The following is a 26,453-nucleotide window of genomic DNA, read 5'->3' on the forward strand; positions in this document are numbered from 1 at the left end:
TTTAGAACCTTGTTTTGTTGTCATTTCCTCTGCTGTTTACTTCTTTTTCTCCAGTCTATCATGCATGTATGAAATTTCATAGCGTATATGTCATCTCCATAATCTCAGAATAATTTATAATGTAATATAAAAGACGGCATTTAGTCATTTGATTCTTTTACCTTTGGACAGAATTGAGCTCCACAGCTCTCAGTGTGTAAACAATGAGTGAATGTATTTTTATGAAATGGAAGCCTACATATTTCTCATTAAATTTGTTGTGTGATTTCCTGGTGTTAACAGGAAGCGTGTTCTTCCTGTATATAATTTCGGTAAGAAACATTTGCATATAGTCTTCCATGTAATGAACAGCAGAACAATCCATCATGTAATTGTCCATTTTTTTGTAAGCACTGTGCATTTTTAAATCCGCAATCCCATAATCCTACGCTACGTAGACCCAGTTGACTTTTTGTGATATTTCTGAAATACTATTAGTGTGTTATTATACACTTCAAATTATCTTCACACATCTTCAAGTTAACTAACCCAAGAAATTAGTGCGTGACTGTGAGTAAGCATGCGAACGTGACATGTTAGATGGTTAGTCACATGACATTGGGCACACTGTTATTGGAGCCTAGCTCTGTTGTGTGATCCCCACCATTTTATATATATATATATATATATATATATATATATATATATATATATATATATACATACACTTTTTTATGTGTTTATTTATTGTATCTGAGTTGGAAGTTAAATAAAATAATAAAAAAAAGCATTCATGTGATCAAGCCCACCGAGTACGTGAATCCTTTTCTTAAAGGTATAGAATACTTAAAGGTATACAGTAAACAAATACAAGCTCATAATGTAAATACAAAGTCGTAAACATGCTAAATTTGAGATTATTGTGAGATAAAAAATATGATCTCTCGCCACATATTTTTGAACTCTAGTTATATAACATAAATGCACTTGCTTTTTTGCTTATCATGCAAATTCACTCATGAGGTCAAGTGAAGAAAAACAATCCAATGACTCCATTACATTCTGAAAGTTTGTGACTCTTTTATGGGCAATGGGTGATTTACAGCATCGTTCAACAATTGTTTAATTTTTACTGGGATGTATAAATAGTCACGGGATATTAGTTAGATTTCTGCGCCCTTGCACTGTCTTTGTCATATGGTTATATTTTCTTTTACATTTTTTTTCTCCTTGGGAGGATAAGGAAGAAAAATTCTGTTTCTGGTATATAATAATAATAATAATAATAATAATAATAATAATAAATTACAAAAGGGCAAATCTCAGCTCAGTTTTTTTTCCAGTGCATCACAATGTTGTATTAAAACTAGATTTTACTATTAGGTAATAAAATCATATACACAGCCTATGTACAAAATCGCCATAAGAAAAAGTATGTTTTTGCATAGATTATGAAACATTTCCATACAGTATCCAGTGTTTTTTTTTAACAAAGTGGTAGAAATAAGGAACGATGTACCAATCTGTACCATCCCCTTTAAAAAAAAACACAAACAAACAAAAAACAACAATTAAAAAAAAAAAAAAGAGCGCCTGTTATTCAGGCCAAAATAAATATCGTAAATATATTATTTTGCTTTATACACTGGTCCTTCAAATCTAATTATAATTACACTTGTATAAATATATCATTTGGTCTCTGAAGGGAAAATACAGACAGGTCTGGCAATGGATCACAGTTCTTTAACAGGAACTTCGGGTGTTTCTCAATACGTGCTCTTTCTTGTTTGTTCTTAGGTACTGCTGTAAATCATATTCCATCGCTGAACTTCAGTTCCCCCAGTGAAGTATAGAAGAATGGTTAAAACAGCTGGGTGCTTCCCAGATATCAGTGATTCATCGATATGTAACTAATGAGAATGAATTGAAAGTTCTGTGCCGAGTTTCCCAAAAGCACCGCAGCACAAAGATCATTGTTAAATGGTAAAGCGAGCAGAACAATGAATGCTCTCTCTCTCTCTCTCCTAGTTAAGACACTCTTCATGTTAAGGGCTTTTGGGAAGCCCACCCAAACTCTGTAGTTTATGGAAATACAGTGATGGTAGATGAGATTAGATGAGATGAATCACCTCAGGACAGGGCTCATGCTAGTGAAATCAATTAGTTCGCACTAAAATCCAGCGATAGCTTCAGGCTGTTGTTTGTGCATGTGCATATCTAAGATGGCTGCGAGATATTCTGATTGCGCCCGTCAAAAATAAATAAATAAATAAATAAATAAATAATAATAGCACAGGCATGCGGTGCAATAGCAGTGAGTATGAATGCCGTGAGCATCCTCCCCATAAGATTGGTTTAACGGAGTGATATACTACCTACCACGATGCTGCGATTGTCTATCATGGCCTGCTCGAGTCCTGTTATCTTCACTGTTTATTTTATCATTGAGAATCAGAGGAACTGGTCAGTGGCTAGTGAGGTATGCTTCGGCTCTGACCTGCCCCCTTGTGGACACAATTTTTAATCCTCTGGAGATATAAAAGGAATGCGTGTGAGCTTGCATTACAGTTGCATTCACACTAGGGGTGAAATTTCAAGCGTGCACATGATAGCATATGACCAAAAAAGGCAACAATTCAATATTTAATAATTATTCCACGAAACTGAGTCGTACACGAGCTGATCGCGGATGAAGTGTGTAGCGCTGAGTTGTCTATAAGCCATGTCCGACGAGATCGAGTGGAATAGCTGTTTTATTCTATCCACATTCACTGGATTTTAAGAAATTGAGCATTTTTATTATTTTGCAAATTCGATACATAAAAACTTTATACAAAACGTCAGACAAAATCATTTCCGCTTAGAATGTAAACAGACCGGCGAAATGACAGCAGCAATTTGTGAAAAATGGTATAATAATTCTTGAAAAAATAAAAAGGTTCATTCTTACCATTTTATTGCTTTTTTTTCGGGTTTTGTTTTCGAGTAAAGTTTCTATTTCGTCCTCGGTTGGTTCAGCAACATGTGCCGCCATTTTGCTTTTCTCTACTCATGGTATATGAGCTGATATCTTAGTAGTAGAGTAGCCAATCAGAGCATGGGATTGCTCATATCCAGTGAATGTGGATAGAATAATTGACAATATCGCTGAGTCTGTTGAAAAGATACGATTCGTGACCATATGAGACAGATTATTTTAAGTATCAGAGTCACCTTAGAAGCCTGTTAAATTATTTACACATCAGTTTAAAAATGCTAAATATTTTAATTTTCACATCAGATTTTTTTTGGTAATAATCTATTCATAATGAATTCAAATTAATACTAATCAATTTATAATTGCCTCAATTAATTTATTTTAAGTTTTTGCGGTTTTTTTTAATATGCATCGATCCAATACTACATCCAGCCTAGTGTAGTAAATGCAGTCAGGTGTCACGTATAATCCCAGACTTAATAAGCTTTTATTTAATTGCTTAGGAAGCCACAAGCTGTTTGCGCTCAAGGCAAGTATCAGTAATGCATTACATGTCAAATTGATCCTAGTTGGTGAGATCAAGGTAACTTTATGTGAATGCAAGTCCGTTCTACTCGTTTCTGGTATTGAGAAACACCCTCCGCTGTCTGTAAACTGCTATTCCTAATAGAAATCATCCTTCCGAAACATCTGCTTCAGTAACCTCAAACACAAAGAATATACACATAAAGAACATCAGACCGCTTTCTGTATTATCACTTCATATTTCTTCAACTGCCGTCCCCCCATCATCCATTACGTAAAACCCTTTCGTTATAAACAGCAAAGGGGTTTTCAGAAGTTCTTCAGGAAAGCGCTGTGCTTTCACCTTTGCAGCATATGACCAGTTGTGTATTTTTTTTCTTCCCGGATGGTGTGAGAGCCCCTGAGCAGTGTGTATCAAGCGTATTTATCCACTGAGAGAAATAGATGTTAGTCTGTGTAAGCTTAATTAGCATACTGGGAATAGAAGGCCACTTTAACACGCTCGATCTGGTGACAGAGTTTGATCGCAGGGCCGAGTTTTAGATCCATACACTCCTGAACAGTTGGGAGGGTCAGCAACAACAAGGCCTGGCCATCAATGTCCTCCAGAGAGAAAGAGAGAGAGAGAGAGAGAGAGAGAGAGAGAAAATGAGTATTCAGTATGTCACAATCAGCTGTCCAGTATATGTAACTCAAGAATGAAGATAAATCCTGAGCTGCTTTTCATCTTTGGCTAAACTAATTTAAGGCTGCTGTATTGCGTAGTGTGTGTGTGTGTGTGTGTGTGTGTGTGTGTGTGTGTGTGTGTGTGTGTGTGTGTGTTTGTGTGTCTACCTGCTCTTGGAAGATCTTGGCTAGTGAGGCACAGTCTGTAGACATGATGAAGTTGACCACATCTGACACACTCCACTCAAGGGGATTCCTCTCTAGAACCAAGCGGCTCTCTTCCTCTTCTGTACGTGCCGTCTACACACACACACACACACACACACACACACACACACACAAATACAGACATTATGTAATTATGTATACAAGAGGAAATCCTTTAAATGCATTGTTCATAGAGACAAAGAGCTCATTTGTCAATGGTGGTTAGATTAAGTGACTGATGTGAGTACCACATACTGTGTGTATATTTTTTTTTTCCCTCTATGTCGACCTCGTTTATCAACGTTTTAGTGAAATTGTGTATAAAAGGTGTTGGTAACACTCGTGTGGATGTTGATGAATACCAATCACCCATAGACTACCAAATGTGCTTGTGACACAGCTGATTTACATTTCGTGACAGCCACAAAACGTCACAGAAAGCAATGCTTGCAGAGCTGAAAATGACAAAATGGCGAGTAAAAACGTGAAGGAGCGCCTCCTAAGCATGACTAAACCTTACTGGATGTCAATTACTGTAGACACACACTACTTTTATCAGGTGCTTTTTTTTTGTCCTCATTGAATGTCAAGTCTTGCTTGTCTTAATTTATGGATTTCTTTTCGCTTATTTTTAATATAAAATGACAGAGCTTTGCAAACATTTTCATGCAATAAACATGGCAGAGGAATCTGTATATAATCTGTATATATATACACTACCGTTCAAAAGTTTGGGGTCACCCAGACAATTTTGTGTTTTCCATGAAAAGTCACACTTTTATTTCCCACCATAAGTTGTAAAATGAATAGAAAATACAGTCAAGACCTTTTTCTGGCCATTTTGAGCATTTAATCGACCCCACAAATGTGATGCTCCAGAAACTCAATCTGCTCAAAGGAAGGTCAGTTTTATAGCTTCTCTAAAGAGCTCAACTGTTTTCAGCTGTGCTAACATGATTGTACAAGGGTTTTCTAATCATCCATTAGCCTTCTGAGGCAATGAGCAAACACATTGTACCATTAGAACACTGGAGTGAGAGTTGCTGGAAATGGGCCTCTATACACCTATGGAGATATTGCACCAAAAACCAGACATTTGCAGCTAGAATAGTCATTTACCACATTAGCAATGTATAGAGTGGATTTCTGATTAGTTTAAAGTGATCTTCATTGAAAAGAACAGGGCTTTTCTTTCAAAAATAAGGACATTTCAAAGTGACCCCAAACTTTTGAACGGTAGTGTAACTGCAGAAACTCATTCCAAACATAAAAATTTAGGAGCCGCAATATTTTTCTGAACTAACTATGTTTTGATGAATGTCACATTTTTCTTGTGTAAATCAGGCTTGTAGTACTCGAATCTGACTCGTGCCCTAATTTTAAGGACTCGTGACTTGACTTGGGCTTGAGCACTGATGACTTGGACTCGTGCATTACCTGCATTTGGACTCGTAAATTGGAGACGAGGACTCGGATTTTTTCTTTATTTTTTTGTAACATGCCATAATAATTTGGCATAAGGTATTTATATCTACGTTAACTTTTATACTAATTTTGTGCAAGAGAATGCACATTCACCTGTTCATACACCATGTTCAGGAACAAACTAACATTAATGGCGCTGAAACGCCTGGAGAGAAGCCCCTAGGATTGTCCGCTTTGCTTATACAGACTTCTCGTGCAGTGGGAAAAAATGCACTGCTATGTGTTCCATATGTAGAAGAACTATCGAGGGGACGACGGGGACAACCTCGAACTTCAATCGTCATTTGGCAAGACTCCACCCAGAGAAGGAAGTGACACGCTACGTTCATTGCTCTGTTGATAGAGGGGCTTGCTTGCTGACCGATGAACTTGCTCGTGTTAACGCTCTCTCATGTTATTTGCCCTGTTGATAGTGGGCGGGACTTGCTGAGCGATGAACAAGCTTTTTATCTGTAGCCTATTAACTAAAATGGGGCAGTCAAGCAGTAATGTTAGCCCAACACAGCAGCAGAGACGCTTTCATATAAAGGCAGCAACAGCCACCGTCAAATGGTGCGGGTGGAGTTTTGTTCTCGGACTCGACTCGGATCAATAGTGGACTTGACTCAAACTTTTCTTTAATAACTTGGACTTGACTCCGACTTGGACACTGGGGACTTGAAAGTTGACTTGGACTCTAGGTTTAGTGATTCGACTACAACACTGGTGTAAATGCTCTTGAATGAGTTTATCAAATAAATAATTTCTTGTGTTTGCATACTGATTGTACGTTGTTGTCTCACCTTTGTGTGTGTGTGCTTGGCTGCCTGGTTGTGTGTGTAAGAGAGCGAGCGTGTGGATCTGCGCAGTGCTGGCTGCTCTGTGGATGCCCCAGTCCCAGGCACAGTGAGAGACCTGCAGGGTCGGCCTCGCCGTGTAGAGAAGCGCAGAGGAGCCTCTTCACGCAGCTCCAAGCTGGAGCTTTCCCCACTGTATGACTCATCCTCTTCATTAAAATCATCAAAATCATCACTGTCCTGTGAGGAGCACAAGAGCAAAGTTCTTGTTGTTATGAGATCTGAGTGATTTTCACGGTTTAAGAACTATTATCATTTATTCTTTAACATTCCTGAACTTCTGTGTTATATGAACTGGTATTGCATGTAACTAGTTAATAAATTTCAACTCTTTTTCTGTGACTGTATCTTAAATGGTGTCCTGTTTGGAATAGGTATGTAATGATGTATCATGTGATGATAAATCGCGATACAAATATGATGAATCGAATCGATGTAATAAAAAATTAATCGTGATTATTATCAGGCTGCATAATCTCTTAGTTTTTCCTTGTTGTAAATGCATTGTTTAGACAGCAGACGATGCACAACATACAACAGCATGATGGAATACATGTGACTTCACTGTAGGCGGAAGTAACAGCTCGAATGCCGCAAAAACACACACAAAAAAAAACATCTAAAATGGGAAAGAGCTGATGTGTGATTGACTACAAATAGATTTAACAAGAAATCAGAGTTCTCTTTTTACAGACTGCTGAAAGATAAATAAAAGAGAAGCAAATGGAGGTAGTACAAATGTTCATAAAAGTTTATTAATTAAAAGGAACGTTATTAACGTTTCTTCATTTTTAATAAAGGGGATTTTTCAGTTAATAGGCTGTTATATTTTACTCCAACCTTTACAAATGTGGGTAAATAATTATTGTTGGGTATTAAGAAAATGAAGCAATTTTTTTTTATTAACAAAAGGAATATTTAAGTTGATAAAGACTAGGAAAATAAAATGTTGCTTTTTTGTGTAATAAAATTTTCTTCATTTAATTTTTTTTTTCAAAAATATTATGGGAGAATCTGATCAAGTCAAGTCAAAGTCCCTTCCATGCCAGAATCTGGTCTTCCCAGGCAGTCTCCTGTCCCAGTACTAACCAACTCTTTGAGGTGTATGGGTGTGGTGCCGATCTCCATTTTGATAGCCCTTGGCCTCTCGCCTATACAGCTAGGGTTACAGTGGAGGGGGGGGGGGGGGGGGGGGGGGGCTAGTCCTCTGGTACCTGCAAGAGTTTGACTTCCCCACTCACATCTGTATTGCAGCATGCCTTGCCAGATGGCAGTAGGTACCACTTTTATGATGATCTTTGGTATGACCTGACCGCGAGTAGAACTCGTGATCTCCCAGTTGAGAGGTGGACACACTAACCACTAGGCCAACTCAATTCAAATTGTGAACTGGGTGAATTGTCACATGCCTATTTTGGAATACAGCACCATGTCAGTTAAACGCCAAATCTAACTAAACACAAGTGGCAAGGAAAGATTACTTTTGGCATCTCATCTCATTATCTCTAGCCGCTTTATCCTTCTACAGGGTCGCAGGCAAGCTGGAGCTTATCCCAGCTGACTACGGGCGAGAGGCGGGGTACACCCTGGACAAGTCGCCAGGTCATCACAGGGCTGACACATAGACACAGACAACCATTCACACTCACATTCACACCTACGGTCAATTTAGAGTCACCAGTTAACCTAACCTGCATGTCTTTGGACTGTGGGGGAAACCGGAGCACCCGGAGGAAACCCACGCGGACACGGGGAGAACATGCAAACTCCACACAGAAAGGCCCTCGCCGGCCACGGGGCTCGAACCCGGACCTTCTTGCTGTGAGGCGACAGCGCTAACCACTACACCATTGTGCCGTACTTTTGGCATATTAATACAAATTAATCTCAAACATTACATTTCATGAAAGAATTATGATGTTCCTTTTTTGGGATTGTTTTTGTATTTTGGCTTATATTCACTAATATTCAAAATAACAAGCTCTTTAATATTCAAAACACATTAGAAACCTAACTTGAATGAGAACAAGTAAAAGTTTTAAACCATTCAAAACTATTTAAGTCAAAACAGACCCATTTTGAATGTTTACATAAAGTAGCAAAATATTAACAATTCCAGCAAATTAGATTTATTTACCGTAGATTTGAAATCATTAGCAAAAAGAAACAGATTACAGAACATGGTCATTTGTTTCTTTTTTACGTCAATATTGCATATTTGCACAGTTGCCGACAATGGTTTTCAACGTGTTCAAGCAACTGGGTCTAATGATCAAATAATACATCTTGTAACTCTGTGATTTTCCAATGATCACCATAGTCACAAGAATGAAACGTAGATTTGCTAATTTCTGCAAAATAAATTGCGAAAAGGCATAGTGTTGGAGCCATAGTGCTGTCCAAGTCTCATCTCATCTCATCTCATTATCTCTAGCTGCTTTATCCTTCTACAGGGTCGCAGGCAAGCTGGAGCCTATCCCAGCTGACTACGGGCGAAAGGCGGGGTACACCCTGGACAAGTTGCCAGGTCATCACAGGGCTGACACATAGACACAGACAACCATTCACACTCACATTCACACCTACGGTCAATTTAGAGTCACCAGTTAACCTAACCTGCATGTCTTTGGACTGTGGGGGAAACCGGAGCACCCGGAGGAAACCCACGCGGACACGGGGAGAACATGCAAACTCCACACAGAAAGGCCCTCGCCGGCCCCGGGGCTCGAACCCAGGACCTTCTTGCTGTGAGGCGACAGCGCTAACCACTACACCACCGTGCCGCCCTGCTGTCCAAGTCGTAAAATTAATTTATTTATATAACTGCAAAATTAATGTTGGTTTAAATGGGTTAAGATCATTCTTCCAGCATGATGTGTGCTACATTCACTGCTCTAATGAACATGAAGATGGCTGTAAATTTTTCATGGATTGAAAAATGACTGGTGTGACTGGTACAGCTGAAAGAAATCGTTAACGTTTGTCCGATTTCCACTGTCTCTTACTGTATCTCTACTTTTACATCATCAGCTCATACACCCCGAACCAGCCCCAAACACTGAAAGAGCTTTTTCTGCTCCATTTCTATCAATATTGTTAATACTAATCAGTGAGATGTGAACAGAATGTAGGGGGTTAGTGTGTGTTTATGTATATATAACCTGAGCTGATTCCATGGCATGGTATCTTGTAACAGTAGAGCGGCGTTTCTTTTGAACGAAGACGGCTTTACGTTTCTTTCTGAGGCGGGTCGGTTTGGCCATGTCACCCTCCTGGGTGAACCCTCCCAGACCGGGACGGGCCACTTTTCTCTTCTTTCCATAGTAATGTGCTACAAAACACAGACATTTTACCAAAACATTTAGCAAGTACAGTAGATGTCAGTGTATGTGTGTATGTTTATGAAGAAAATCATGCCTCGACTACAGAACTGTGTCATTCTCAATTTGATTGTAAAATGCAAAACCATTTTATTATACAATCTCTCTCTCTCTCTCTCTCCTTCCTTTTCCCACTTTTCCCAATCAAGCTCATACATGTCAACCTATACGGAATGTCCGTATTTTATACGGATTTGATTCAATAAACGTAGTATACGGGCGTACAAATAAAGTTATACGGATTCTTTAAAAAAAACTTCAATATTTATTTAGAGCTATAATCAATTCCCACGATGATAAAAGAGCGCATAACATTTACAAACGTACTGTACACCACAGAAAGCCAGTAAAGAGTCTTATGAAATCGCGCGTTATCTTGTGGTAGCGAGACTTTGTTCCACTTTTGATCATGTGCACACCGCATTGCAAGAATCCCGCCAACCGGGAAGTAACATTTTGTCTGAAACGTGTATTTCCACCTGAGCGACTTTCAATAGCGACTGAAAAGATTCTGAATGGGCACTCCGGCAAGATCAACACAGACACTTGCTGTGATATGCAGCCTAGTGAGGTATTGGTGCGGAGTGCTAAAAAAGCTGTCATGGAGTACAATTCAGAACATTAGCGTGACACTTTGTGTTTTTGTCAAACATTGGAGCTTTGTATTCATTCTGAAGGTTTATTGTTATTGATATTGAATAAAAAGTAACTTGGATAATATCATTGTTAATTATCATTCAAATTTTAGGTAAATTATTTTACTTTGCATCTTATACGGAAGGGAAATATGGATTTTGGAGGTTGGTTATACAGGTTTGATTGACCAAAGGTTGACATGTATGCAAGCTTTGTCTCTACTTTTCATTCTCCTGGTTTCTCCCTTCTTTTTCTAATTTCTCTTTTTGAAAATAAAAGATTTATTTTACAACGTTACATTTGCAATCAGTCAGTGGGCCCGAACAAAATTCTCTCAGTATAATCCCTAAACAAGTCGGAAAAGTAGCCAAAAGTTTTCAACATATTCAAGCAACTGGGTCTAATGATCAAATAATACATCTTGTAACTCTGTGATTTTCCAATGATCACGATAGTAACAAGGATAAAACATGTAGATTTGCTAATTTTTGCTAAATAAATTGCGAAAAGGCATAGTGTTGAAGCCATAGTGCTGTCCAAGTCGTAAATTTACAATCAGCATGATGGTACTTCTTCACATACTGCAGAGATGCTATAAAGGTGATGATATATGGGGCAACTTTTTGGGCAATGTTGCTGGGCAATTGCGCTTCGATACTTTCCCACTGAGATTGGGGGCATCATTTATATCCGGACGATTTTGATCGTTTTGGACAACTTTTTAAGATCATCCAATCAGAGTGCTAGTGGCGAATCACATGACCACCTGAGAGCTTCTGAACTTTTCAACAAAGATGCTTGATTCTGATTGGTCAGAAAATGATTATTATTATTATTATGTATTTTTTTAATACATCAGCAGCTCTGGGAATAACTCCAGGTACATGGTTAAAATTAATACAGAGAGTTATACAGAGGACATTCCACATAATCCAAGACTAATAATAATAAACATTTTTTAAAAATGTGTTGTTTAAGAAAGCAAAATATATTATCGTTGATGTGTAACTTTTTGTTAGTTGGTATTTATTTCTGGAAGGAGTCTTGAGTGTCAGCGTTTTGTAGCAGTCATAACGCTTTGCAAATTTCCCAGCATGGGAAAGTACTCAGTACAGAGGAGTTTGTGCTTTCTGTTTACTTGGTAAAATGGCACTGCATTTATTTTTTATTTTTTTGGAGAGAGAGAAGGAGAGACTGATGAGGAAACACACAGTATATTGCATAAGTGATTACAGGAACTAACTTATCTTGTGAACATTCAACAATATTACATCAAACTATAATCCCCGTAAAATGCACATTGTGTCCTTCATTAATAAACGAAACACTGTAATTGCTAGAATATCTATCACACCATCCTGGTGTGGATGATTTTCCTAGAACTGCATGGTCTGGAGTGTGTTATTCCTTACTTAAATAATACATGTAATTCTTGATATGGTGAAGTTTTCTATAAGGAGACATCTATTGACATTTTTATAAGGAGTCTCCATTATCAGTGCTTTGTAATAGTCAAGTTGAAGTAAAAGGTAAGGCTGTAACTTTAAATTTTCTGACTCAGGAAAGTCTTCAGGACAGATGATTTCTTAGTAAATGAATTGTCTTATTGACTTCGAGAAAGAGATAAAAAGAGAGGCTGGTGAAGGGTTGACTGTTTATAATAGTATGGCATGACTGTCACAGGACAGACGAGTCTGAAATGTTGTTTGTCCGTCCAAATTTCAGCCTGTTCAAATGACAGGCCAAAGGCCCCCCTTAGGGCCCCGGAATCTGAAGGGCTTTAGATGCCTGGCGATGGCTTCTCAGCTATTTCCAGACACATTTTTGTGATCTCCAAAGGCCAAATTACACGAGACACTAGTTGCTAATTATATTACAAATTGAATATAATTTACAAGAAAATGACAGAAGATTCAAGAAAAACCTGCATCAAGTTCTACCCAAGAAAACAGTAGCGCACACAGGTCAGTTCCATGTCTAGAAAAAAGTCTGGGGGGCCAAGGATGTTCCAGTTGGTTACAACTTACTGGTCCTCATATACAGGTACTATAATAACACTCATGAAACATTCTGTCAACAATAACTATTTTTATCCTACGTTTATAATAAGTCTGTAAGAAATTTAGTAATTAAGTAATTAACAAAACAACTATTCTTACATAATAGAGTTAACATTTTGAGGACGAGATCCCAAGTAGCTTTGTCTTAAAATGACTCTAAAATAGATACGGGAAGATCATTTGGCATTCAGACTAAAATCTGCTGGACGAGAACTTAGAAAACAAAAGAAAATAAAAAATATAAATCTGCGTCCTCCAAAGTACATCGCATACATTATGAATGAAAAAAATGCACGTAACCAGATTGGCAGTTTGGCACTTAACATAATACTGTACTGCAAAGTTTCATGTGAACTGAACTCTTAATCAAATGACTGGATCAATCAGATACGGTCAACTTTAAAACCTAGTGTTCAACTGCATTATGCAATAAACAGCGAAATACTGAGTGTATTATTATTGTCTTATTTAGTGTGCCACTCAGGGAGAGGGAGGTGCCTCTAAATTTTGGTGGGGCGACGACCTTCAGTGGCCGAGTTATGAATTTTTAAATCCCCGCATACGCGAGCACCGGGAGCCAGGGCTCATGTTAAAGCTTTCCAAGATCCACGCTCACTCCTGATGTCAGATCAGGCTGAGCCTGGGCTGGTTCTAAAGGTCTCAGGGAGGGGGATGTGCCTGTAAACTTTAGCGGGGCTAGGACTTTGGGTGGCCGAGTTATGAATTTTTAAAGGCGGGCTTGAGCCAGGGCTTGTGTTAAAGTGTTTCGGGGACTCCGGGGTGAATAGCAGGCCAAGCTGTGGCCGTAGTGGGTTGAGCGTGTTGGTTCGAAAGGTCTCGGGGAGAGGGACGTGCCTCTCCCTGAGACCTTTGGCAGGGCGAGGACTTTGGGTGGCCGAGTTATTAATTTTTGAAGTCGTGTCCGTGGAGGCCTCCATTTCACAGGCTGCATTACGACATAATGTATTCGCCCAGTGTAACATTTGGAAGAAAATTAGAAATAGATTAGACCCATATCTTTACAATTTTTATTCATGGACCATCCGGTTTAATGCTTTTGAAATACAGACGGACAAATGGGAAAATTACTGGTAACTGTCCGCCGGTCCGGCCTTATATATTTACATATTAACAGTTATCCCACGAAATCGAGTCGTACCGTACATGAGCTGACAGCCGACGAGGTCCGTAGCACCGAGTTGGCTATAAGCCATGTACGACGAGATTGAGTGGAATAACTGTTTTATTCTATCCACATTCACTGGATTTTGAGAAAACAGTGCATTTTTTTTTTTTGCAAACTTGATAAATAAAAACTTTATACAAAACTTCTGACAAAATAATTTCTGCTTAGAATGTAAACAAGCCGGGCAAAATGACAGGAGCAATTTGTGAAAAAAGTGATAATAATAATTATTCTTGAAAAATAAAAAAGATGCGTTCTTATCATCAAATACTTTCATTCCATATTTTGTTGCTTTTTTTGTGTTTTTGTTTTCGAATAGAGTTTTTGTTTTGTCCTCGGTTGGTTCAGCAACACACTTCGCCATTTCGTTTTTCTTACTCATGGTATATGAGCTGATATTCTAGTAGCAGAGTAGCAATCAGAGCACGCGATTGCTCATATCCAGTGAATGTGTGTGTGTATATGTAAGGTCCATGTGTCGTTCATTAATAAATAAAAATTGGTAGCATTGGCAAATTGTGGTATAAAACGAATAGTCATTGTTTTATTCCTTATGTATTACATTTTAACACATACTGTATGATATACATAGGTATACAGTATAATGCACAAAATATCATGTGTATATAGGATATATTTGTCTATCTCAGTAAGTCTCTTCTTTCATATTCTGTCCCTCCCATCTGTCTCAGTGCATGCCTTTCCTCTCTCTCTTTCCCCCTCCTCATATATCCCTCTATATATCTCATTCCTAATATATCTGTCTTAATCTCTCTATCCTAAGATATCACCTGTCTCTCCTTTCTAAGTCTTAATATACACCTCCTTCTCTCCTTAATAGAGCTCAACAGATTTATCCCTTTTTTTCCTTCCTGTCTCTTCCAGTCAACACTTAGACACTTACTGTACTTGGTCTTGGTGTGTATGGAGCAATTCTCCGGACACTTCTCTGAGACGAGCGTGGGGCCGAACAGGTTTGGACAGCACTGCAGTTTTACACACACTCTGCGGCAGAAATCTGCCACCTGCTCAGCCAAACACACAATCCTCACACTTGCGCGATAACTCTTCCCTTTATACCTGCAGAAACACACAAAGCCGCAAATCCAATGTCTGTGTGATCCCCAGTATGCTAATGAAGCCAGTTTGGGGGGAAAAAAAAAAGGCCTGTTTGGAAAATTTTGCATCGCTCAAGTCTATTAAATATGTGCATGCATAAATATGCAAATTGGCTTTCTGGTGATGCAAATGACTCTTTTCATTAGAAATACTGGGTTTATACTGTCAAATTTATTACACACAGGGGCCTAAATATGTAGCTGTGTCTTGAGTGCAATACTGTGCCATACTGGTAATATCATGCCAATGAAATGCTCAGTCCTGAACGTTGAATAGACATCGGAAAAGTGTAATATATATATATATATATATATATATATATATATATATATATATATATATATATATACACACACACACTACCGTTCAAAAGTTTGGAGTCACTTTGAAATGTCCTTATTTCTGAAAGAAAAGCACTGTTCTTTTCAATGAAGATCACCTTAAACTAATCAGAAATGCACTCTATACATTGCTAATGTGGTAAATGACTATTCTAGCTGCAAATGTCTGGTTTTTGGTGCAATATCTCCATAGGTGTATAGAGGCCCATTTCCAGCAACTCTCACTCCAGTGTTCTAATGGTACAATGTGTTTGCTCATTGCCTCAGAAGGCTAATGGATGATTAGAAAACCCTTGTACAATCATGTTAGCACAGCTGAAAACAGTTGAGCTCTTTAGAGAAGCTATAAAACTGACCTTCCTTTGAGCAGATTGAGTTTCTGGAGCATCACATTTGTGGGGTCGATTAAATGCTCAAAATGGCCAGAAAAATGTCTCGACTATATTTTCTATTCATTTTACAACTTATGGTGGTAAATAAAAGTGTGACTTTTCATGGAAAACACAAAATTGTCTGGGTGACCCCAAACTTTTGAACGGTAGTGTATATATGTAAATTTTAGGACACGATTACTTTAAGGTGGGATTTCCTCTGCCATTACGCATTGAATTAAAATCATTGAGATGGTGCGATCTGGGACAGATCAGATAAGACAGCTGTAGGACGCCTGCAGCTTGGTGTTCCACGTGCTTATACTGTATACTGTCAGATTTTCAACATATGGATGTTACAGTGGCAATTAGGCAATGCAGCAGGTTCATGCCATTTTAACAGCGTTATCTCAGACACTGCTGGGTCTTTAATGCAGCTTTCTTCAGTTCCTGTTTGTTCTTCTTGCCTTTAGCAAGTGAAATGCAGCTTAACTTGATTCAGGTCAGATGATTCAGTTTCAGTTGCCCTTTCCAGAACATTCCACTTCTTTGCTTTAGAAAAAAAAAAAAAGTCATTTTGCTTTCAAAGCATGCTTCAGGTCATCTGCATTGTCGCGTCAGCAAGAGTTTTGATGCATTTGGCTGAATGTGAGCTGATAATAGTGTAGAATTCTGTAGCATCAGAATTCATCCAGAATTCAGTTCCATACATACAGGCATACACCATAAGATCTCGATCGTTGTCTCATTTATCTAGATGATGATGTTCCAGACCTGTATGGGCTTGTTTTGTTTTTAAAAATGTTTTTCACAAACTTTAATCTGTTTTTGAAGCTTACATCTTGTGGTAAGCAAATAACTGACAAAACACACACACTTTACAATTATCACGGAGTAACAAGAAGACTCCGATTATGGAAGAGCTTTGCAACAGTAACTGGTTTAGAGAACATGAGGTTGTCACGAGTACAGACTCAGGGAATGGATGGCGAATGACCAATCCCACCATAACGAGGCTGTCCCGAAACCCAGTCAGGATCTTCCCAAGAGAACTTCCCTCTGCAGGAAAGACTGGGTCGCATTAAATCGTGTGAGAGCCAAGGTTGGCCAAACAGGAGACGACCTTCTGAAGTGGGGACTCACTGCAAGCGGTGAACCTGTCCAAACCATGGATCACCTACTCCGAGGATGCCCATTGGGCCCAAGCTGCTCTGACCAAGACTTTCTGGAAGCTAACAAAACTGCCCTAGTGTGGATACAATGGTGGCGTGATAAGATATGATGATCTTGTGGTAAACCCTTACTTGAGTCAAATCTCTTCTTGATTGTTGACTTTGACACAGATACGCCTATCTCCCGGAGTGTGTTCTTGATCTGGCCGACTGTTATGAAGGATTTTTTTCTTCACAATATAAATAATTCTTTTGTCATCTTGCACAGTTGTTTTCTGTGGTCTTCCAGGCCTTTTGATGTGTCTGAGCCCAGCAGTGCGTTCTTTCTTTTTATAAATGTATCAACTAGTTAATGTAACCACGTCTAATGTTTTTTGCTGTCTCTGATGCTTTTGTATTGATTTTTCAGCATAATGATGGCTCGCTCCACTGGCACTGACAACACTTCGGACATTATATTGAGAGTTTACAGCAAAAAAAAAGTTCAAATATTTATGGATTTGACTGTATGTCTTGTGCGTGAGTGTGTGTCTGAGTGTGACCGCACTTGGCTTTCAGGGTTTCCTCCAGACAGTTCCACTGTGGATCTACCACCAACTGCAGCTCCCTGAGAACACGACTAGGCTTATAGGCTGAGTTTATCAACATCGTCAGTACCTGCAAAACACACACACACCACAGCAAAATGGAATCAGCATTCAGACTGCTGACATCATCACACATATCTTTATCTCTCCATCTCTAGCTTTTTCCTCTCACTTCCAGTTTCACACAACCATCTGCAATACAGACTCTCTCTCACACACAGTACACCAGGGACCGCCACCCTACCTCCTTAAGGACGAGTGTGCACTTGCCAGGCCCCACAGCTTGCGGTAACTCAGAGATTCTTCCCTTGTTGAGGTACGGCCCAGAAAAACAGCGATGATTCACAAAGATCTGAGAGCAGCAGTACTTTCCATTTACAGAAACTGTGGTAAACAAATGACACACACATTACTATTCCATGTAGGACTGGATCTGATAGAGGAAAACGAACACATTTTCGCTTTTTTAAACAGTAGATCAATAATCAATAATTGTTGAGAGCAAATAACAAAAACAAACAAACAAACAAACAAACAAACAAACAAACAAACAAAAAACAGGGCTGTCTCAAAGGGTGGGCGAAAGGGGTGGCTGCTCAGGGCCACTAGCTGACTGTGCAGTAGCTAAAATTATAGCAAGCAGCTGAATGCGAAACAGATCTAGAGATAAAATTCTGCAGTCAGCAAAAACAAAAAAACAAGAGAGCCGTTCTGAAATGTTTATCAGAGCAGATTGTAGATCAAGCACTACTGTTACTCAGAGTGTTACTTGAGGAAATAAAAAGAGGAGTGTGTCACTGATCATAGAGTCTATGACCATTGGGAAGGGAGGTTTGTACACTTTAAATAGAAGGGGAAATACTTTTGCTCCTGGCAGAAGGAAGTGGCATTTGCAAATGAAAAGGTCTGTTTGACTCTCAAATTTAAAAAAAAATGTCCAAAACAGCCTTCTTCCACCTTAAAAGCATCTCCAAACTCCGTTCCTCTCTGTTACTTAGTTCTATCTGTGTATTTGTTTTTCATCGGGTCTGCAGTGTTCTTAGCTACGTAGATAATTGTCTACAGTTATCGACAGTCCATAATTATCGACATGTTTTCAGATTTACCAATAAAAAAAAAAAAAAACAGTCTTACAAAGGTGAGTTTCAGTTACAACAGTTATTATTGGTTAATTAATCAACCGGAAGACCCGCCTCGCCCTTTGATCTCGTTGTCTGATGACACAGCTCGTTACCTGAGATGAAATTTTTTTCAGCACGATCAGCAATTTGAGGAAAAATTTGAGGACGTTATCATCGCAGGCAAGCATGGTGGAAAGATCATGGACATGTTTTTACTGATCAAATTCACCGATATTTCATGATCTCCTTGTCGAAACCTACTTTGTTTCTGACTCTTTCATTTGACAGTCACCATTTTGTATCTAAACACGCGTTTGAGAAGTCACGTGAGGTGTCGATAACAGTGATCACTTTCACTGGTGTCCACCATTATCGACACCCTGTGGAATTAAGTGACATTTACAACTGTTATGGATCGATCTTTGTGTAACATTGTTGAAGTAGATGAAGTACTTTAAAAAATAAAAGTGCTGTGATTTATAATAATTTTGTTTCTGATTCATAACAGAATAGAATATTTGTAGAGCTTTCGGAATCCTACTGCAATAAATAGAATTAGACCAGAATTAAATTCCTAGCAGATAAAAAATTACATGCTTGAAATATTCAGATTTTTCGATTCCATTCAGAATTTTTTTTTCTCAGTTTGTTGTAAATATCTACCACATGTTACAATATCAGCAGACATTTTATATTTTGGTTCGAGGAATGACATGCGACCTTTGACCTGGATTTCCATGAGGTTACAATGTCAATTGCCTGTTGACATTTATTGGTAAACGACAAAACTAGAAATTAATACAAACAACAACAAATGATGAACAAAATGTGATCTATGAAAATACTTAGAAAGTGGAACAAAAAGATTTTCTGACGCAGGTTAAACATTATCAGTTCATTTGTTTACAAACATTAGAATTAATTCCTCATTTACGTAAGCACCGACATCCATATATTTATATAAAAGATATTTTGTACTAAATATAAGTCTATGTAAAACAAAGTGTAAATAAAAACTGTTTTGTTAACTTAATACCACATACCGATTATTTTTTTATAAATAATCATTTGGGTGTCGATAATTGTGGAACGATGTTGATAACTGTGGACAAAGGTGTCGATAATTGTGGAACAGTATCACGTGATCTGATACGCTAAGTAATCGGGAATCAATTCTTTTTTTTTCGCCCCCAGTGGAAGTTTGAGTAATTATTCATGCACAGTTTACGTATTGAAAGTCTTTTCTACTTTTGCAACGGCCAAAAGATCGCTAAGGTGTCGATAATTGTAGCCACCTCTATTATTATTGTTGTTGTTGCTCTGAAATGTGTGAAAAATGAACTGTGCTGATTACAAAGAATTCCTATTGCTATGGAATTACTGGAAGAATCCTTGGTCGTCATTAAACACCTTTACTCACACTATGCCTTTCACTTTTTATTAAAAAGCACTACAATTACGATATAAAATTGTACACTCACACAGCAAAGTTTTTGTGAGAGCTGCAGCTATTTTCATAGGAATATTCAAATACTTCAACTTCATTTATCATTTAATTCTCTCTCTCTCTCTATTTAAATTTTTTAACTCTTAAATCTAAGAGAATGCAGCAGTCTGCTAAGACAGCTCTGAATGGTGTGTAGTGCTTAATTAACTAAGCTGTCATTCACACACTTATTATATTCAATTCTAAACTTATTTGTATGCGCGCACCACTCACAAGCCACATTCCCGACGCCTGAACCCCGCAAGGAAAATATCACCCTCGGCCCCACACACCGATTCAGACGGCCCTGTAAAGACACCATCATCGGTGGTCTTTGTGTAAGGAATGTTTTGAATATTTTCAGCTCCACCAACTCACACAGTTACCGGTAGGTCAAATCCCAATGCCTTCCTGTTTAGCATTTACACGCTCGAGCTAGATTAAACATATCAGCGGTTTTTTTTGTCACTCTACATACATGTACTGCACAGAATTGTGATTCGGTCACTTAAAAATCTCATGGAAAAAAGTTATCAGAGCTAAATACAATGGTAAAGATACTGTCCAGATACAGTGCCAGTCAAAAGTTTGGACACGCCTTCTAATTCAATGGTTTTTCTTGAGTTTTATTAATTAAAAGTCACTTCATGTCTTAAAGTCACTTCACGTCTGTCGTTTCTCTTTACTTACTTGAGCGGTTCTTGACATAATATGGATTACTACAGTTGTGGTGTTGAATGGGGATATTTACTGTATTGTTATTATTTACTATTTACTGTTGGATCTCAAACGCATTAAGAAGGCAAGAAATTAATCCACTAATTAACTTTTGACGAGGCACCTGTTAATTGAAAAGCATTCCAGGTGACTACCTCATGAAGCTGGTTAAGATAATGCCAATAGTGTACAAAGTGTCAAGGTAAACGCTGGATACTTTGAAGAACCTAAAATATGAAACATCCATCCATCATCTGTAGCCACTTATCCTGTTCTACAGGGTCGCAGCCAAGCTGGAGCCTATCCCAGCTGACTATTGACGAAAGGTGGGGTACACCCTGGACAAGTCGCCAGGTCATCACAGGGCTAAAGATGAAACATTTTGGTTTTTTTCACGTTTTTTTGTTTACCACATACTTCCACATATGTTCCAGATGCCATTTCATAGTTTTGATATCTTCAGTATTGTTGTACGATGTAGAAAATAGTCCAAATACAGAAAAGCCTATGAACGAGTAGGGGTGTACAAACTTTTGACTGGTACTGTATGTCTTTTCAGATTTACAAATATAATAAGAATTAAAATTATTCCCCATCAAAAATCTTACACGTACATTCAGTCTGAATTGCAGAGAGACTCTAATTAGACATGTCATTGTACCACTTAATGTAATACTGTCTAATAACAAATGTCATGTTTACTCCATTAAATAAGACACAACCTGAATCCATGGCGACAGACTGGCAACTGTCGAGAGGGACATTTTCTTTGGGTGGAGGAGCCAATCTGCAAAAGAAACAATATGATAATTAACCAACTAACGACGATATCATTACAGGCAGGGTGAGTACTTTTTGGAGAAACCAACAAGAGTAAGCTAGATTTTGAAAGCATCCAAATGAAAATCCCGCCCCCTTCCTCCAAAGCCACTCCTTTGGAACACTTGAATGTGCACTGCCTGACTACAGAGTCCACGAAAGAGAGATTTTGGGGGAGGAGTTTAGTGTATCGTTATCATATCCAACAACTTTGTGTCTCATTCAGTATGTAAGAAAAGACCTGGTTAGAGTTAGTCTGGCTAACGCGACTTCAAAGCTCTGCGAGCATTGGTCTGGCAAAGATATTAAGCCCAACCGTTTCCCAAAGCGCGTGGTTGACCCGCCTCCCTGAAATGCCTCAGTTTGCTACTGGTCGAAGCCAGAAAAGGCTGTGACGAAGCTTAAACCAATCACATCACTCTTTCCTCTGACGTATGTGACGCGACGGAAACTGCTTGAGTAACAGGAAGAAGATAAATACCTCCAGGGCTGCTCTTTGCTCCGTTTTCAATGAGAACTTCCCGTTGAATGCTTTCAATACAGCATCTACCGCTGTGTCAAAGGCTTGCCGCTGCTCCATGTTCGTGATGTGAATGAAGCGCTTCCGGCATAGATTCTGTAAACAATCTATGGCTTCCGGTTGCAGTTCTACTACGTCACTGCCTTGAACACGCCTCTACCCAGGGCCGTTGGAGATGCTCAAAGTTGATTGGCTCCCGATTTTTCGGGAGCTTGGAAGAGCTGTAGATAGCTTGCCTGGCCAGACTAAGCTCGCAACAGGCCCTCGTGTTGCGTCACGCTTAGGATGGGCGGGCCCAGGCTAGGTTAGAGTGACCTGAATGATGTTTACATTCATCATAATGAATGTAAACAACAAACATCCATCCGTTATCTGTAGCTGCTTATCCTGTGCAGGGTCGCAGGCAAGCTGGAGCCTATCCCAGCTGACTACGGGCGAAAGGTGAGGTACAGCCTGGACACGTCGCCAGGTCATCGCAGGGCTGATACATAGAGACAAACAACCATTCGCACTCACATTCACACCTACGGTCAATTTAGAGCCACCAATTAACCTAACCTGCATGTCTTTGGACTGTGAAGGAAACCGGAGCACCCGGAGGAAACCCACGCAGACACGGGGTGGACATGCAAACTCAACACAGAAAGGCCCCTGTCGGCTGCTGGGCTCGAACCCAGAACCTTCTTGCTGTGCGGTGACAGCGGTAACCACTACACCACCCAACAACAAACGTGGCTATTATTAGTACTTACAGCTATCACTAACTTGCTAGCTTTAGCAGTGCGTCTAGCCTTGTAGAAGACTCCAGTAGACAGGCAGGTCAGCCATCCAATCATTTCATTCGAAACGAAGGAGATGATTGGACGGGCTTTTTATAGCTCTGTGACTAACAGATTCCATTTTTTTTTAAATTGTCAGAACATTTGATTTCATCATTGCTATCAGGATGTAAAGAGAATTTCAAGAAATATAACAAAAATACTTCTAAAATAAACGTCCTACCCTGGCTTTAACTAATCTACAACTTGGCATTCGGTGTAGGATGGTGCAACATCAGTTAAACATTTCTGGAGAGCCTGACTGCGTCTGTATTTTAGATAGAAAGCAGAACGCTCATGTCTCCTGCTGTAAGCACGTTTGGAGGCTGGAGCACAGAGAGGAAACGAAACAGAGCAGTGTTGAGACTGGGATGACTGTTATTCGAGGACAGACGCACACAGGATTAAAACGCTAATGTCTCTGCACCATTAATCTTGTAAGACTTCACAAAAGGGTATGAAGAAGTGGACGAGTGTGTACAAAATATTTGGATGTAAGTGTAAGCAGAGACAGAGACAGAGTCTGAACTTTCCAGTTTAACTTACTGTTTCTCGGGCTGCACCACAGCAATCTTCTTTTGAGACTGACCTAAAGAATGTGACATAAACTCTATTACATACACACAAACAGAGTACTTTAAGTGCATAAGTAATCACCCCCACCTTGAACTTTTCCACATTGTTTGTTACAACGTGGAACTGAAATGGACTTCACTGGGATTATATGTCGGAATATGTATTATTATACATACAGGACACTTTTTCCATGGAATAAAAACATGTACACTCTTCCCTTTTAGTGGGTTTCATTCATTTGGTTTGATAGCATGCAATACTGTTAGCATATCACTTATCCTACGTGTATGACATCACTCTAACCAATAGAGAATGAGCGTTGAATATGGTTTATGATATTGCATGATTGTCAAGACAACATGACGTCACACGTCGGAAACTTCCACACTAGCAGGCGACTGGGACAATTTGTAAACAAACATGGCCGCCAGGTTTGCTTCGTTAAATACGGAAGATTTTGAGAGAATTTTGAAGGAGAAAGACACATTGAACACCCAAAAGGAATGTATAATAATAATAATAATAATAATAATAATCTCATTCTCATCTCATTATCTGTAGCCGCTTTATCCTGTTCTACAGGGTCGCAGGCAAGCTGGAGCCTATCCCAGCTGACTACGGGCGAAAGGCGGGGTACACCCTGGACAAGTCGCCAGGTCATCACAGGGCTGACACATAGACACAGACAACCATTCACACTCACATTCACACCTACGCTCAATTTAGAGTCACCAGTTAACCTAACCTGCATGTCTTTGGACTGTGGGGGAAACCGGAGCACCCGGAGGAAACCCACGCGGACACGGGGAGAACATGCAAACTCCACACAGAAAGGCCCTCGTCGCCCACGGGGCTCGAACCCGGACCTTCTTGCTGTGAGGCGACAGCGCTAACCACTACACCACCGTGCCGCCCCAATAATAATAATAATAATATTGGCTGGCTGTTTTTCATGATCTATCAGATATATTCCATTCAGCTACTCGTCTTTGACTCGTCCAATATCATGCTAGCTGAATGGAATATATCTGATAGACCACTCAGCGCCAGCCAATATTATTTAATTATGTAATCTGTAATTATATGTTGGTGTCTCAGTTGCTTGGTTGCCTGTCCTGTAGACCGAGTCATGACTGTACAACATTCTTTCCATTTTTTAGTAATGGAATTAATGGTTCTCTACAGGAAGTACAGGATAGTTTTATTTAAATAACCCAACCCTGACTGATACTTTTCCAGAATATTTGTCCTGGATTTGTTTCGATTGCTCCTTGGATTTCAATGTGCTCTTTATTTAGGAAACAAATTCCAGAAACAGGAGTATTTACTGTATATTTGAGATCATTTGACAATTTAATTGCACACAAGTAAACATTATGTGACTTCTGATGACAGCTGGATGCACAACAAAAATGAGGACGAATACTTACGCAATCACAACTTGTACATGTTTTATTTATAAATAACTTTGCAAACTATACCCCCCCCCAACCAACTATCCTATATCTCCCCCTACAATTCAATACTATGTGGAAAGTTTGTACAGATTCATGATATATTTAACAGTTATTCCACAAAATCGAGTCATACATGAGCTGATAGCCGATGAGGTGCATAGCTCTTCATTCCACATTCACTGGATTTTGAGAAACAGAGCATTTTTACTTTTATTTTTTGCAAATTCGATAAAAAAAGAAAAACTTTATACAAAACGTCCGACAAAATCATTTCCGCTTAGAATGTGAACAAACTGGCGAAATGACAGTAGCAATTTGTGAAAAATGCGATAACAATTTTTGAAAAATAAAAAAAGACATTCTTACCATCAAAACATTCCATATTTTATTGCTTTTTTTGTATTTTTGGGGGTTTTGTTTTCAAGTAGAGCTTTTATTGCATCTTCGGTTGGTTCAGTAACATGCTCTGCCATTTTATTTTTCTCTACTCACCGTATATAAGCTGATATCCTAGTAGTAGAGTAGCCAATAAGAGCGCATATCCAGTGAATGTGGATAGAATAATATCCTGTATAAGTTTCACGTTATAACAATCTCATCTCATTATCTCTAGCTGCTTTATCCTGTTCTACAGGGTCGCAGGCAAGCTGGAGCCTATCCCAGCTGACTACGGGCGAAAGGTGGGGTACACCCTGGACAAGTCGCCAGGTCATCACAGGGCTGACACATAGACACAGACAACCATTCACACTCACACTCACACCTACGGTCAATTTAGAGTCACCAGTTAACCTAACCTGCATGTCTTTGGACTGTGGGGGAAACCGGAGCACCCGGAGGAAACCCACGCGGACACGGGGAGAACATGCAAACTCCGCACAGAAAGGCCCTCGCCGGCCACGGGGCTTGAACCCGGACCTTCTTGCTGTGAGGCGACAGCGCTAACCACTACACCACCGTGCCGCCCATTGTAACAATACAAAATATAAAAAAGTTCAGTGGGGGTGGATACTTATGCAAGGATATATATGTGTACACACACAGAGTACTGTGCAAAAGTCTTAGCCCCCCTATTTTTTTCATACAAACTTTGTTACAGATTTCTATTTTATGACTTCTACATTATTGAGTCGGTACAAAAACATTTTAGAGTCCAAACGTTGGATTTCCAGCACAACACTAAATGTTACAGAAAAAAAAAATTTTGTATCTGAGTAGCATATTCCATAAGACAGCAATTTTCAGATTAAAAAACAAAACATAATGAAGGCTGCTGGGTTTTGGTGCAAAATGAAGAAGCGAGTGTGACAGTCAAAGTGTCCAGAAGAACTGTGGCTGGTTCTGTAAGATGCTCAGTAAAACCTACAGCTCATTTCCGCATAAAACTGCACTCATTGGACCTCAGACTACTA

The 26,453-nt window shown here is 39.1% G+C and overlaps 1 protein-coding gene across 4 annotated transcripts in view; it reads right to left on the reverse strand.

Moving 5' to 3' along the window:
* Positions 1-1,034: 1,034 nt before the first annotated feature.
* sfmbt2 (Scm like with four mbt domains 2) overlaps positions 1,035-26,453 on the reverse strand; it is a 152,183-nt gene continuing 126,764 nt past the window's right edge. For all 4 annotated transcript variants that reach the window (XM_060902974.1, XM_060902972.1, XM_060902973.1 and 1 more), the window contains 9 exons: positions 23,555-23,597; positions 21,574-21,638; positions 17,772-17,911; positions 17,488-17,597; positions 14,842-15,017; positions 9,837-10,006; positions 6,622-6,855; positions 4,316-4,447; positions 1,035-4,084 (listed from right to left, as the gene is read on the reverse strand). In XM_060902974.1, coding sequence (XP_060758957.1) covers positions 3,944-4,084; positions 4,316-4,447; positions 6,622-6,855; positions 9,837-10,006; positions 14,842-15,017; positions 17,488-17,597; positions 17,772-17,911; positions 21,574-21,638; positions 23,555-23,597 — 1,211 coding nt within the window. In that variant the 3' untranslated portion in view covers positions 1,035-3,943. The remainder of the gene's footprint in view (positions 4,085-4,315; positions 4,448-6,621; positions 6,856-9,836; positions 10,007-14,841; positions 15,018-17,487; positions 17,598-17,771; positions 17,912-21,573; positions 21,639-23,554; positions 23,598-26,453) is intronic.

This window comes from Neoarius graeffei, chromosome 21, assembly GCF_027579695.1.
Source record: "Neoarius graeffei isolate fNeoGra1 chromosome 21, fNeoGra1.pri, whole genome shotgun sequence".
Classification (NCBI taxonomy): domain Eukaryota; kingdom Metazoa; phylum Chordata; class Actinopteri; order Siluriformes; family Ariidae; genus Neoarius; species Neoarius graeffei.